Source organism: Streptopelia decaocto (genome assembly GCF_964273445.1).
Source record: "Streptopelia decaocto genome assembly, chromosome: 2".
Classification (NCBI taxonomy): domain Eukaryota; kingdom Metazoa; phylum Chordata; class Aves; order Columbiformes; family Columbidae; genus Streptopelia; species Streptopelia decaocto.
Window position 1 is genome coordinate 35193429 of NC_138655.1, and position 14953 is coordinate 35208381.

General features: G+C 38.8%; 1 protein-coding gene across 4 annotated transcripts in view; it reads left to right on the forward strand.

Annotated features, from left to right (window-relative positions):
* Positions 1–14953, forward strand: part of NCOA2 (nuclear receptor coactivator 2) — a 189739-nt gene that overhangs the window by 159637 nt on the left and 15149 nt on the right. For all 4 annotated transcript variants that reach the window (XM_082044207.1, XM_082044208.1, XM_082044210.1 and 1 more), the window contains 8 exons: positions 2079–2288; positions 4284–4499; positions 5129–5258; positions 8275–8440; positions 10236–10514; positions 11953–12030; positions 12561–12798; positions 14430–14607. In XM_082044207.1, coding sequence (XP_081900333.1) covers positions 2079–2288; positions 4284–4499; positions 5129–5258; positions 8275–8440; positions 10236–10514; positions 11953–12030; positions 12561–12798; positions 14430–14607 — 1495 coding nt within the window. The remainder of the gene's footprint in view (positions 1–2078; positions 2289–4283; positions 4500–5128; positions 5259–8274; positions 8441–10235; positions 10515–11952; positions 12031–12560; positions 12799–14429; positions 14608–14953) is intronic.

Below are 14953 nucleotides of genomic sequence, written 5' to 3' on the forward strand. Positions count from 1 at the left end.
GAGTTAACCCGGCTTTAAATCTGCTTTGAAAGCTACTGGCAGTACAGTAGCAGTATGATTGTAAATGAGAGTTTCTTGGTGGTTAGCAGCAGTTCTGTCACAGGAGCATCCTGTTTCCCATGTAAATTAAAGCCCTTAAAACTTTTTTTGCCCAGCTCAGTCTTGTGTCTGTGACTGATTCCCCTAGGGAACTTCTGCCTTGTTTTCAGTAGAAAAGCTTACAGAAAACAGGTGCACAGAAATAGTGGGTGGCTTCTCATATGCTCATAGAAAAGCAATGTAGAATGAATGTCAAATCATATACAATTCCGAAAGAAGTTTGTGGGGTTGTTTTTTTGTTTCTTCTGAAGAAATAAGCAGCTTTCATTTTACAGATTTTACATGAAAACACTTTAAATATTTTTATCTGTTTAACAGGAAAAAAAAATACTTGAAAGCTGCTGGATTTGCCAGATTGCTAGAGTTTGTTGTGAGGGGAACAGGGAGCCTCCTTCAGCCCTGTCCTGACCAAAAGTAGAGTATGTGATTTGAGCAGCATCACATCTCAACTGTGTTACTATTTTGTGCTGCATTTCCAGCTTTCCTTTTTGTAGGATCTGTGAGTGCTGGCAAATCTACCCATGTAGTAACTTACTCATCTGTGTGATTTTTCAAACTTCTGGGACAAACTGTTCAGAAATTGTCACTAAAATTCGGCTTTGGTTAAATCCTTAGACTTTATGATGCCCCTAAGCTTGGCAAGGTCATTTTTGTCTCATAATTAAGTTTTATTTGCTTGTTTGAATGGACAGTCAAGACAAAATTTTGATCTCATGGTTAGGAATTAGGTGTATGTGATGTGTTTTGTACACACACATATAAGCAAATTCACCAGGCAAAGAACTTATATTAAAAAATAAATAAATACAATGAGTTCCTGTAGTCTGGTTTTATAAAATAAGAAGAAAAGTCAGAGACCTGTGTAATATGTTTCTGTACTTTTTAACAAGCTCCATAAACCTCATCTATGTTCTCAAATTCAAAAGTATCACTACTTTGATCTAAAATAAGATGGAAGTTCTTTAACTTCTTTATAATGTGGCGAACATAAAAATGCAGAAGTCACTCTAAGGATACCGTTATGTCAGAGCCTCTCCTAGGGGAAGCTATCAGGAAGTATTGCAAATAATTTCACAAAAATGTTTAATTTATTTGTATGTATTTTGTTGGTATGATTGGAAATGGAATCATAGGCACAAGGTCAGTGCTTGATTCATATTTGAGAACTAGTTGTGCACATAGGGGATGCTTTCATGCCTTGGAACATTGCCCAGGGACCAGCTGAGCCAGATGCTCGCCCATTATGACCTGCAGCTCACTTTTCTGAGTCAGTCTGCAGTTTTCTTTGTAGAGGTTGATTTTAAGAGCACAAAACACCCCAACAAAAGAAAATAGTTATATAAGGGTGACAGTAACCATGAAGCATGGTTCTGTTTCCCAGAATATTACGGTGGCACAGCTCTAATTCTGGACTGCTTATTTGCTGTTGCTGAATCATGGAAGTATTCATTTTTATTAATGACAAAAAATGTAAAAAAAAAAAATAATTTAAGAGGGAGATGTAGAAATGGGGCTACAGGATCTGATATGGACTCAACCTGTCCTTAATTTTGGTGACTCCTTCAGGGGCACAGCTTATGCTGAAAAACTTTCAAAACTGAGTTAATTCCTAACAATCTGCCTCAGGATGACATCTGCATGCAATTACAGTCCTACTAGGTATAAGATTAACTGGCAGTAGTATTCACATCACATAGTGGTACATATTGCTGTAGTGGCTCTTCTGTCAGTTAAATGGCACCATTTAAAGTTTTAAAAATATATAGCATCTCTCTTTTAGTGTCAGAATGTTCCATTTTGAAATTTACATAAAAATATCGAGAGGGGATGTTTCTCAGACAGATATGATGCAGCATTAAATAGCTCAGCCCCAGAGCTTAAAGTGTGTTTAGGTTCATTCTTTTTTTTTTTTTTTTTTTTTAACAAGTAAAGTTTCCATTCTTGTAACTTTGCTTTTTTTCTTTGCTCCTCCTGTCTAGCTTTTAATAACCCACGAGCAGGGCAACTGGGCAGGTTATTACCAAACCAGAATTTACCACTTGACATCACACTGCAGAACCCAACAGGTGCAGGAACTTTCCCACCCATAAGAACAAGCAGCCCCTATTCAGTGATACCTCAGCCAGGACTGATGGGCAGGAATGAAGGCATGATAGGAAGTCAAGGAACCTTAGGCAACAGTAGCACAGGTAAGATGACTTTCCATGTTTTTAAAACACACTTTAGTGACAGACTATAGCATGTGTAACTTAATGTCGGGGTTACTACAAGTACAGGTTGTTATAAGTACTTTCCTAAAAGTCTGGAAATAATTGTGTTTCAGGGGCTGTTAGGTATTGGCATATTTATTTTGAACTTCTGTTTCTGCTCTTTATGTGCTGCTTTTCACCTACCTGAAAACTTCTAGATGAACACATTGTACTGGCAGTTAGAGTCTGTTTCACATCAATGTTCCAGATTCAGCTGAGGCTTAGTTGGGTAAAGATTCAATCTCTCTGCCTCAAAAAAGCAAATGAATGAATCACTTCTCTGTAGAGGTAGTTCTTTCAAAACAAAATTGTGGGCAATACTGTTGTCCTTATGATGTGTATCTCTACAGACATTGGTTTTGCCCTTAGTTATCCTTTATTTATTAGCCTTAGTTCTCATTTTAAATTAAAGAAATGCTGATGTTTTCATCATGTTCCCAAAAAAAGTTTTGGGAACCATCAGATGTTGCAGTAGTGTTGCCTCTTCTCATGGATTATGCCTGATCTGAGGTGCACTGATTTCTTCATTTTTCCCTGTTAGGCAAAGATGCCATAGGAGTTTTCACAAGAAAAGCTTGGCTGATTGACTTATTTCAACTAGTACATAGTCTGAGACAGTCCAAGTGTGCAACAACTGCTAAAAACTCTGAGTAAACAAATGGGTATTGTAAGTCCTTTCAGTTAGCTATTCACTGTTAAAATTTTATATTTAGTTTGCATCAGTATTAAAAAAGACTTACTGCCAGACACTGAAATATCCTATTTAAGCAGTTTAGAGGTCAACTTGTAGTCTTTCAAGTGTCCTGTTACTTTCATGTTCTGTATACATATTAGAGGATGTTATTCATCTTATGTATACAATTTAGAGAGTATTATCTGTGTTCCTGCCATTTGCTCTAGCACACCACATATTTCAGCTGATAGAATATGTACACAAACAGGACAAACCTGAGGATGTAACACTGAAGCTAATTTTGTACAGCAGCTGAAACAGTGGCCCTCCTCAAGGGGCTTTTCTCCTTGGTTGTATATCACCAAAAGTTGCCCTGAGGAGTAATAAATTTTTGTGTGGCTTTTAGTATTCGTTCAAGTGTCTTGCAAAATGCATCTGGAGAGACCAGTAGTCCAATCTGAAATCAGTGTTTTGTCTGCTCTCTTGACTGTATAAAATGGAAACGTATAAATACTGTGACTGTACATCAGGGGTTTTGTGTTGGGGGTTGGTTGGGGTTTTTTTGGTGTCCTTAAGAGTGTAGTACCCTATATATTCCAAGTGTAAATAAACTGCATCAGTTGTTTACAGTAGATGTAGGAGGACTTCCCCTAAAATAACGGTAATGAACTTCACCATCTATCGGAAAGTTCCTGTGAGTAATTTCCCTGCACTGTATAATGGTTTGAAATTATCTGGGTGAGCCTTGAAGCTAAGAATGCTCCAGGTTCTGAATGAAAGGACTCACCAAAAGATGTTTGCAGATTGTGAATTTAAATTCAATCCTTCTAATTTTTAAGTGTGTGTAGCGATAACGTGTTGTTACTCAAGTCTTCATTCTGACTTAGCACTTGGAGAGTAAAGCACTGACACACACATCAGCAAACGTGATTCATTTCCTGAGGAAGGAAGTCAGGGCTATCCACACACCCGCGGCACCTGTTGCAGACTGCATGTGGGAACACTTACTCTGAACAGCGTTTCGGAAATGATAAAAGGATCTTCCTCATGTTAAATGTATAATAATCTCCAGTCCCTTGACTAAGCAGTGTAAGGCATCGTTCTGTAGCTTTGCACATCTGGACGGGCAGCTGTGGTACAATGTACTTTGAGTGAAACCGCTGCATTTTCGTTGCTAAAAATGCAGCTCATCAGGCAGTTGTGATGCTAAAGCTGTTCTGAATCATGTGCCGGTGCCTGAGTCTGTTTGCCTTTTTGTGCAGGAATGATGGGTGGCAATGCCCCTCGACCTGCCATGACATCTGGAGACTGGGGAAGCCAGGCTCCTGCTGTGAGGGTGACCTGCGCGCCCACCGCGACTGCCATGAACAGGCCGGTGCAAGCGGGCATGATCCGCAACCCCACGGCCAGCATCCCCTTGAGACCCAGCAACCAGCCTGGCCCCAGGCAGATGCTTCCATCTCAGGTCATGAATATGGGTAAGTCCTGACAAGTATGGAGTTGCGCCTTGTGGCATATGCTGGATTGTCAAAGATGAAGCAGGAAGACAAAAAAAAATTAAGCAGAAAGCAAACAAACAAATAAAAGAATCGTTTCAATTAGAGATTTGATGAGAACTGTATTCCACAGTGAAAGTTTCCTGTGGAAGTGGGAAAAAAGGTGTAATACACTGACTTTTATAACTTTTATAAATAATGCATGTATTGATATGAACAACTCCTGCTACTCTGTAGCTCCACAGTGGCATGGCCAAAGAGAGTATGGAGTTGCTCTTGCTCATTAAAAACTGCAGGGTTCTTTAAAAGGGAATGCTGGCAACACAGTCACTGGGTTTGGTCCCTGTTAAAGCAAGTACCTTATGATATTGACTCTATATACTGTCATATCTGCCATTTTATGATTTTGAACCCCTCCCAGAGTTCATGTTATTTTATCAAATTTTAATAGCAATTTATTAACAAAAAAAAATAAGGCTTTTAAATGTAATGTTACTGGAGACATAATGTTTTTGTTTGCTTTTACTGCAACATAGATAATTCAATGGAAAAAAATGGTATGGAAGCAGATTCTTTTCCCAAAAGTTACATGGTTATTTTTCCTTGATTAGGGCCATCTGAACTGGAGATGAACATAGGAGGACCACAGTACAGCCAACAACAGGCACCTCCAAATCAGACTGCACCATGGCCAGACAGCATCTTGCCTATAGATCAGGCAACTTTTGGTAATCAGAACAGGTGAGTCTTAATGTCACATCAAAACATGGAGAGATTTTACAGGCCTATATTTTATAACACCTCACAGAAACAAAGTTCTACATAAAATATTCACCAAAGGTATATCAATTTAATTCTTGTAGTGTTTTATATTCATTAAATGTGTACATGTTCCAGTACTACTTCTAAATGCTCTCTTTGCCATTTAATGTGTTGGAAGTATTGGAAGTTCAGTATTACTGTGAGTGCTGCCAATGCTTCAGGTATTTGCACCATTTTCGCCTCTCAAACATTAATGTGGGCATGATTCTGTCTGGTTTCGCTGTTCTTATTATTAATAACTACACTTAACATGAAGTGTGGAAAAATATCAGGGCCGTTGTAGTTATAGGTGTCTTTTTGTGCAGCGAGGTAGTGTTTTAAGTAGTGCAGGACACAGTTAACTTCTGGTTTTCGGGGGATTTTTTAATTGACCTAAATTCTAAAGTCAAGGAAGGAGTGGTGAAGTAGAAGGAAGCCTGTCTCTTCCCTAAAGTTATCTCCCTCTCAAGTAACCAGAACCACAGTCTGATCACAACTTATTAATTGATGTGTAATATATTAACTTTACTCATTATTAAGACATTTAAATAATGCCATAACTATGAAAAGCAGCTTACACTTAAAAAAGAGCCAAATCTTCTTCAGAAAGTTTGCAGCTTAAATTAGGGAAATTGTTATGTGTGTGGGCTGTATAAGTGATATAAAATGGACAGATAAAGGGGAAAAATTGAAATCTTTTGAATTGTATAAGCTGGGTTATTTTTCAGTAGTAAATGAGAGGACCATTGAAAAGAAAATGAAGATAAAGCAGTGGGAAAAAAAGTGTGTTTGAAGAAAGGTTTATCTTCAGACTGCATTCTTTTAATTTTCATTATCAAAGGTTGTCTGAAACTATTATCAGTAAATTTAAGTGTGTAATTTTCTCTGTTACTTTTCTAACTTTTTCAAGCTTTTCAAAATTTCCTGGTGCTAATTGTCCCCATGTCCATATACCAGAAACACTGTTTGCATAACTTAATTATTCACTTTAAAAATAGCTCTGTAAAATAAAATGCAAGACTATGTTTGGTCAGCAAGCCAGGCAGAGAATTCTTCCATTCTGTTCCCTTAACATTTCTTATAATTTTCTTGTAGCTGAAGATGGTGAAAAAAAATTCCCATTGCAATGAGTCTGAAAGTAATCATATTTTGATCATTTACACCCAATCTGAGATGATGAATTGTTTGATCCTGTCGTTTAGTCCCTGGGATTTGTATTTTTATAATCTGATTATTGTCATGAATATTAAATTTTATAAAAGTTAAATGTCAGTAATTCTTTTAGAGAAAAATTAAACATTTTCGTTGTGGCACGTAAAAGAAATAGGGAAAAAAACCCAAACAACAATGAAAACACACAAAAAACCACAAACACAAAAAAAGTAATTGTCATTGTTTAACATGCAGAATTTGATAAATGTTTTAAAATTTTTCTTATGTATTCATACCCATTTACAATTCGAGGGAGGTTTTTTGGCTTTTTTCCAAATCATAGATCCATTCTTATAAGTCATCTTTAAAGTTTGCAAGCTATTTGGTTCAAAGGATTTTTTTAAATTTTGCTCTTCCCTTTTACTGATTTATAATTCCATCTGTGAGAGTTCTAGAGACTTCTATAGATGCGAGATTGATTAACACTTTGCGATGTTTTAAAGGTGCATCATATGTATACTTATTTTTATTTTTACAATACAGGATCTAATTAAAAAGAATATGTTTTTGTTAGTTTTCCTGCTTGCCATCCTTTGATTTTTCCTGTGTGTCACCTGACGATGCAGCTCTTTCCTTCTGCTTTGCTTTGACATAGAGATTAGACTTCCATGGCAACCATATATCTCATTATGGAAACTAACTACACAAACATGTTTCTTTGTTTTTCCAAACAGACATGTAAAAAGGGTTCACATGTAGTGCTGTTTCCTCCCTCCATGTGTGACAGCTTTTGTTGTCTCTGAGTAATTATCTGGGATGAGATTCAGCCATGATGTGCATATTGTAGCTGCCCTTGCAGAATGCTTTGCTCTTTCGATTTTCTATTGTAATGTTGTAGCATTGTGTGTGAAGTAGGGCTTGTGTGTGGACTCTGCAAAACAAAAATCTGTCATTTGGCTTCAGAAAAGGTGTCACTTCAGATTTAGTTTGTTTCTCGGTAAGTTTTGTCCTTTGGGTTTGGAATAAACCTTTATTCTGCCTTTGTAACTGTAAGCATGCTTTGCATACAAATTCAGGGGTGCGGTACACAGGATTTATAGAGCCACAACGCTCTGCCTGACAGTATCCAAGTTCTTGCTGACACCCTTCTGAGGCACATAACCAAGTGCATAAACTGGTACCCAAGTGTGCAATTCCATAAGATGGGCTGAGCTGATGCAGTGTTTTGCTGCAAACCAAAAGGCAAATGTCCTTTTCTTCCTGCTCCCTCATGCTTCTGGTGAGCTCTTCCAGATATTTGGTTTGTGCAAGCTCAGACAGTCCTCGGACCCCTCTGTGACCTCCTCGGCTCACTTAGTCTGATAGAAAACCAGTTAAAAGGAGTGTCTGTGGAAATCAGTTCTTTTTCTACTTGTGATAGCATACTCAGCCTTTCACCTAAAATTCAAAGTTGCGATTGGTTAAAAAAATATGTAGTCTTCTGTGTTCAGTGACTATATTCTATACTGAATTCTCTGCTCCTCTGTTAACCCTGTAATAAGAAACCAGCACTCAAGTGTACCTTTGTTGTGCTTGCCTACTTGTTGGATACACGTCACCTGTAAGATCTTAACAGGCATTAATCATGCTCTTTAGTTTTCTTTGGGTAGCATAACTTTCATCCAGAATAATTTTCTAAACCAAATTGGCAGCGATTAAAATAATTTCTGTCTCCTCTTGCTAGTTCAATTTGAGTACTAATCCTCTGATATTATTTCTTGGGTTTCAGCAGCTGTTTACCAACGCTGTGTTCTTGTTTTCACAGGCAACCGTTTGGCAGCTCACCAGATGATCTCTTGTGTAATCATCCTTCAGCAGAGTCACCAAGTGATGAGGGTGCTCTCCTGGATCAGCTTTACATGGCATTAAGGAATTTTGATGGTTTAGAAGAAATCGACAGAGCTCTGGGAATACCAGAACTAGTTAGCCAGGTATTGCATTGTGTGTTTTGATTGCTGCATTTAAAAGATATATTGTCAAGGTGGAGGTGAAATGTGTGTTGAAGAAGGGGATTATAAAACACTTCTTGCAAGCTAGGATGGAATTACTTATTTTGGTGGGAGTCCATCTAACGGCTCAGTGTCACCAGAAAACCTTCCTTCAGCCCCAGGTTTAATCTTCCTCCCTCTCCCCTGCCACCCTCACTTAACTCTCCTTTTTCTGACCTGTGCTGAGACACTTCATTTTATGCAACTAACCTGAGCTAAACTAAAAAATTAACAAGCTTCTGTTTATCTGGTGGTCAGAGGAACAGCTGTATGGGAGAAAAGTAAGATCACAGCCAGCAACAGGTTATAGGAAAGAAGATAAAAGAATATGAAGACCTAGAATAGAGGAGCCAGATCAAGACCTTTGTGGGATGGGGGCAACAAAATTTTGCATGAGCAAACCTGTAATGTGTAATTTCACCCATAGTTTTTCTCTTAGTTGATCAGTGTGTGTCAAGGGACAAGTTTCACCTGAAACAGCTGATTTCATTCCAAGCACCAAGTGTGCTTAAAAAAAAAAATGAGGGGATGGAAGTTAGTGCTTGATGTTTCTGGCATCAAAATTTCATTTCCAAAACCAGTTATACATGTCTCTATAACGATTTAGTATTCTCAGACAAGCCTAGAATCCATATTGCATTTCCCAGCACTTATCAGTGTCCTGAGCGTAACTTCTCAACTAGCTCTGCATTTTAAATATAAAATAGGACCAATGAAATCCTGCTTTGGACATGAGAAAACTATCTCCAAGCCTATTTAGTACAACACAGAACTCAGTGAGGTGTTAATCCAGAGACAGAATTTATTGGTGAACTTTAATTTCACAGTGTGAAACTTTCATGCAATATGACACAACTTTTGGGATGCCACCACCAAAAATAAATGCATAATGTTTTATTTCAGGCAAAGTGGTAAATACCTTTCTATTTAATTCATATCTCAGTGGAAACAGTTAAAGAACTTTGCAAATAAGAGAACTATTGAATTTTAGAACATGCTTTAAAATAGCCATCAAACATTTTATAGGAGCCTAAAATCTTTTTTTCATGAGGGCACTGAAATTTAGATTAACTTGATTTCCAAGGTCAGTGTGGAATAAGCTATAAAATTATTCTGGCTAGAGCAAATACTGGAGGAGTATCTAGAACGGAGTTTAGAATTGTGTTAGCTTTTTTATGCTAATGGATAATCAGTTTCTGTGAAAGTGTCCTGAAAGAATTAGGCACTCTGTTCACGTTAGCTTCTGTAATAGTTTCAGGCAACTTTATTTGAAGTCATTATTTTGTTCAAAGATACTGATAAAAATCTACTTTCTTATCCTTATTCATTTGTAACATCTTTGAATTTATCTTGGATTCAATGGCAAAAATATGCTGGCATCACTTCATTTACAGACTTTCATGTAGCATTTGTTATTTCAAGTTTTTATTCGTTAGCAGAATGATACAATGGCTATGTTAAGAACATGACAAAGATTGTGGGTCTTGAAAAAGGGGGAGAAGGAGAGAGGAAAGGAAAAAGGAAAGGAGGAATTTGTCTCGATGATTGTTTCTACCCTCAGAATACACATCTTCTTTTTTCAGTTTTGTATATAATTAAGAAAATTTATGTCATTTTCTTTTGAAAAATGTTCACATCTTAGAAGGATGGTTTTGCAGGGTGGCTGTATTAGTCTCGCATAATCCTGTGAAAAGCCGCATCCCGCCAACTATTTCTGTTGTTTCACTTCTCTCTGCAGAGCCAAGCTGTCGACCCAGAGACCTTCTCCAGCCAGGACTCGAGCATCCTGATGGAGCAGAAGGCTCCGGTCTTCTCGCAGCAGTACGCGGCGCAGGCTCAGATGGCACAGGGCAGCTACGCGCCCATGCAGGACCCCAACTTCCACCCGCTGGGGCAGCGCCCGGGCTACGCGGCCCTGCGCATGCAGCCCCGGCCCGGCCTGCGCCCCACCGGCATCGTCCAGAACCAGCCCAACCAGCTGCGGCTCCAGCTGCAGCACAGGCTCCAGGCACAGCAGGTACAGCCCCAGCGGCGCCCACTGACTGCCAGCTTGCTCCAAATGGACCCAGTCTTAATTGTGTACCGTGCTTTATCATAGTCTAATTCCATTTTTAAACCAGAAACACTAACCGCAGTGAGTGTTGCTGAGACAGCAACTTGTGCATTCTCTTTGTTTTTCTTTTTGGCATCTTTGTACTATTCTTTCTATAATACTGTGCAAGAGTGTGCCTGGTATTTAAGCCTAGGCAATACTTTAAGCCTAGGCAATACTTCTCTGGGCAAGGCTGCAGTGGTCCTTTTTGTTATATAAGTCTTTTTCTGTTTATAATATCTTGACCCTTACAGTAGTCTAAATGGTTTTGTAGAATCATAGAGAAGTATGGGTTAGAAGAGATCTCCAAAGGTCATCTAGTCCAACCCCCCTGCAATGAGCAGGGACATCTTCAACTAGATCAGGTTGCTCAGAGCCCCATCCAGCCTGGCCTGGAATGTCTCCAGGGATGGGGCATCTACCACCTCTCTGGGCAACCTGGGCCAGTGTTTCACCACCCTCATTGTAAAAAATTTCTTCCTCATGTCTGGCCTGAACTCCACTCTTTTAGTTTAAAACCATTACCCCTTGTCCTGTTGCAACAGGCCCTGCTAAAGCCTGTCCCGATCTTTCTTATAGGCCCTTTTTAAGTACTGAAAGGCTGCAATAAGGTCTCCCCGAAGTCTTCTCCTGCTTGTTACTTACATCCTTTTATTTCCCTTGGCTTAGGTCTACTTTTGAGGATCATTTTAATTTGTTGGTTTTTATTCATTTTTAAATATATAGGTTCATAGTACTATAAGTAAGATACTAATGCTTTTCTAGTGGAGGAGGAAACATCATAGGATTAGGAACCATGAGCTTCTACTTTGAAGCTGTGATACCTTAACACTAACACAGGTTGCCCAGAGAGGTGGTAGATGCCCCATCCCTGGAGACATTCAAGGCCAGGCTGGATGGGGCTCTGAGCAATCTCATCTAGTTGAAGACGTCCCTGCCCATTGCAGGGGGCTTGGACTAGATGTCCTTGGAAGATCCATTCCAACTGAAACTATTCTATGATTCTAGGATCATTTCTGTCTTAAAACACAGGGCTAGGGTCTAATGCAGAGGAAACATCAGCAGTCTAGTCCCAAACTCAAAAAGAACAGGGACTATAAAGGCAGCATATTTGATAAACAGGCCTGTGTTGTTATTTTATGGTATATTATCTCCTTAAGAAACAGGATTCTACAAATGATAATAGGACTTGAGCAGAAAAACTGGTCTCTGATTGAATATGTAAAACTAGGTCCTCAAACCATGTGATCAGGAAGTAGATGTATTAATATATACCTCTGTATATATAGAATTACCCTTTTCTGTTTTTCCTTCCTAACACTTCCGTGTTTTGGTGTTGGGTTGTTGGTTTTTTTTCCTTTAGAATCGGCAGCCACTGATAAATCAGATCAGCAGTGTCTCCAATATGAATCTGTCTTTGAGACCTGGCGTGCCAACACAGGTGAGCAAAGCAGTACTTTAAAAAAAAATAATTTTGTTTTTTTGTTTCTCCCTCCAGTTAAATACAGTAGTAGTGCTATGTGGTAAATACATACATTACATTCTAAAGCTTGAATACAAATAATGCAGTCTGTATGATAAGAAGTATTTTACTGTTTTATTCCTGAGAGTCTTCCCTATATTTACATGTGGTGGATGGTTGTTTACCAGAGATATGATGTAACTGCATTTTTAACCAAGCTTCTCATTTCCAAAAGATGCATTTTTTTAATGAGCTGCTCTATTTGCCATTACAAATCACTGCAACATTAAACACTGCTATTATTTCAGTTACTGACTCTTGCACTGTTGGAAGTCTTTCCCAGCAGAAGCATTAATTAGATTATTTTCTCCCATTTAATATTATTGTTAATTGTGTGTTGGGGGGAAGAAAAGAGCTAGAATCTTCCTGATTGCCCTGGTGAAGATGCCTCCACTGGTCAGGTTGCCTTAGAAGGGGTTGTTGATATGTGGCGGTGGTTCTCCCTGCAGGGCCCTATCAACGCGCAGATGCTGGCGCAGAGGCAGCGGGAGATCCTGAGCCAGCACCTGCGGCAGCGACAGATGCAGCAACAGCAGCAGCAGGTGCAGCAGCGCACGCTGATGATGCGAGGACAGGGCTTGAACATGACCCCCAGCATGGTGGCTGCTGGTGGCATTCCAGCAACCATGAGCAATCCACGGATCCCGCAAGCGAACGCACAGCAGTTTCCGTTTCCTCCAAACTACGGTACTGGTTCCACCCACCCTTGCAGTGTGTTCTGGCAATCCTAACTCCCCAGTATCCTCCCCTGTGCTGGGTCCAATCCCTTCTCCCACAGCCCCTTGCTTACCTCTCTGGGAACAATGGGAAACATGGAGCTTCAGGCCCATGGGCAACATGGTACCTTCCACTTTCCTGGCTCTAGTACGGTGTATTCTCTGAGCACGGCTCTGTTTTTTTTTGAGCAGAAGTGTGATGTGTGTGTTTGCATATATCTATATATATAAACACATACAAATATGTATGCACACATAAACATGTATATGTGTATGTATCACCTTGACAGACTCTGAATTTTGACTACACTCAGCAAACCAATATATATAGTAAAGAGTGCCAGTGAAGAAGAAGATATATATTAATGCTGGCCAATGGCATAAGGTGACAAGAAGCTTCATCAGAAGAAAAGCTGTACATAGTCCTTTAAAATTATTTTTATATTGATGGGGATTTTTCGCGTTTTGGTAATGAGATATTGTTGTAAGTATCAGGTAGATTCTTTCCCCAAAAAGGTGATTCTTCCTGTGTGCATTATAATGTAAAATTAGCAACTAACTATTGAGTTCAAATAATACAAATTCATTTCAGATTAGGTATTTCCTTCCCTGTCCTTAAACGTATGTGTAATATTATAGCTATTTTTTAATATATTTTACGAAGCTGTATACTGCTTTGTTCTGGGGATACATGGTGCAGTTACCTCCATGCAGTTTTTGTAATACAGCTTCTTTATAAGTATTGTATAAGTTATATTACAATCATATTAAATAATATGTAATGTGCGGTTCTGCTGATATGACAGATTATGTCCATCTAATTCAAAATTTGCTGTCTACTCTTATTGATCTGTTATCCTTCACATCAGTAAGAAGTCATGCAGACAGTGAATATAGCAATATATTTCATACCACCTAAGTCTTATACCAGCATTAGGGGTGGCTTGTTTCTGTTGAATATGCTGTTTGTGATGAACTTAAACAAGACCAAAATTACTTGGTTTAAAACAAAATTTCTGCACACAATTGGCGTATATCAACTTAAATTACATTTTCTTTGCATCTAGATATTTTTTTGGTTTTACAAAGTCGTTAAGTGCTTGCACAAAATGTTGTCTGTTTTTGCAGGGACACAGAAATAGAGATACTAAGGTTCTAGGAACTTCAGAAAAAATTGAAAATTATAGCGTAAAAGTTAGAAAGGTGGTGCTATGCAGTAAATGGGTCATGCGTAACTTTCACCGGAAAGGATTTATAGACAGAAGCAAAATGTTTTATTTGTTGTTTTGAATGCAGTTTCTGGACGAAAAAAAATAAATTCACTTAACAGTGTTTTTCTTTTGGTCTGTAGAGAGGAGAGACTGCTTGTGTGATTAGGACACACAGGTAGCCAACATACTTAGCAAAATGATTTTTTGAAGGTTATACATAAGTATTAGTTGATGATGTCTTGCTTTTAATCTAGATCCCACACTAAGACACAAAGTTATAGGTTCCACATGCCATAAGTAGGACTGTGTAAAGACTTGTCTGCAGGTATGAGCTCTTGATTTGTTTTAACTTCGAATGTACAGTGGCTAAATTGCTGGTTTTCTTCTTCAGGTATTAGTCAGCAGCCCGATCCAGGCTTCACAGGGGCCACCACTCCTCAGAGTCCACTGATGTCCCCAAGACTGGCTCATACGCAAAGCCCCATGATTCAGCAGTCTCAGGCTAATCCTGCCTATCAGTCCTCTACGGAAATGAACGGGTGGGCACAAGGGAATATGGGTGGAAACAGGTAAATCCAGAACAAAACCAAAATGAACGTGCAAAGTAATGGGGTTGTTTATGGTCTACACTTATTTATGGAGTTGTTTATGTGTAATTCTTTGCTTGTTTTTTTTTGTTGGTAACTCTCTATCCTAAAAGAGATTTCTTTTCAATTTGGCTTGACGAGTTGGTTTAAATTCTGACTTCATACAAGGCAAAGTGAGTGCATAGCTAAAAGACCTGCATCCACACAATGCATTGCTTTGTCTGTGATAACTGATAAAACACTATATGTCCTTAAGAAGCACCTCTGCTGCACAGTGAGCTCTAGCCCATAACATTTGTGTGGATGCACTTCTTCTGCATACAATTTC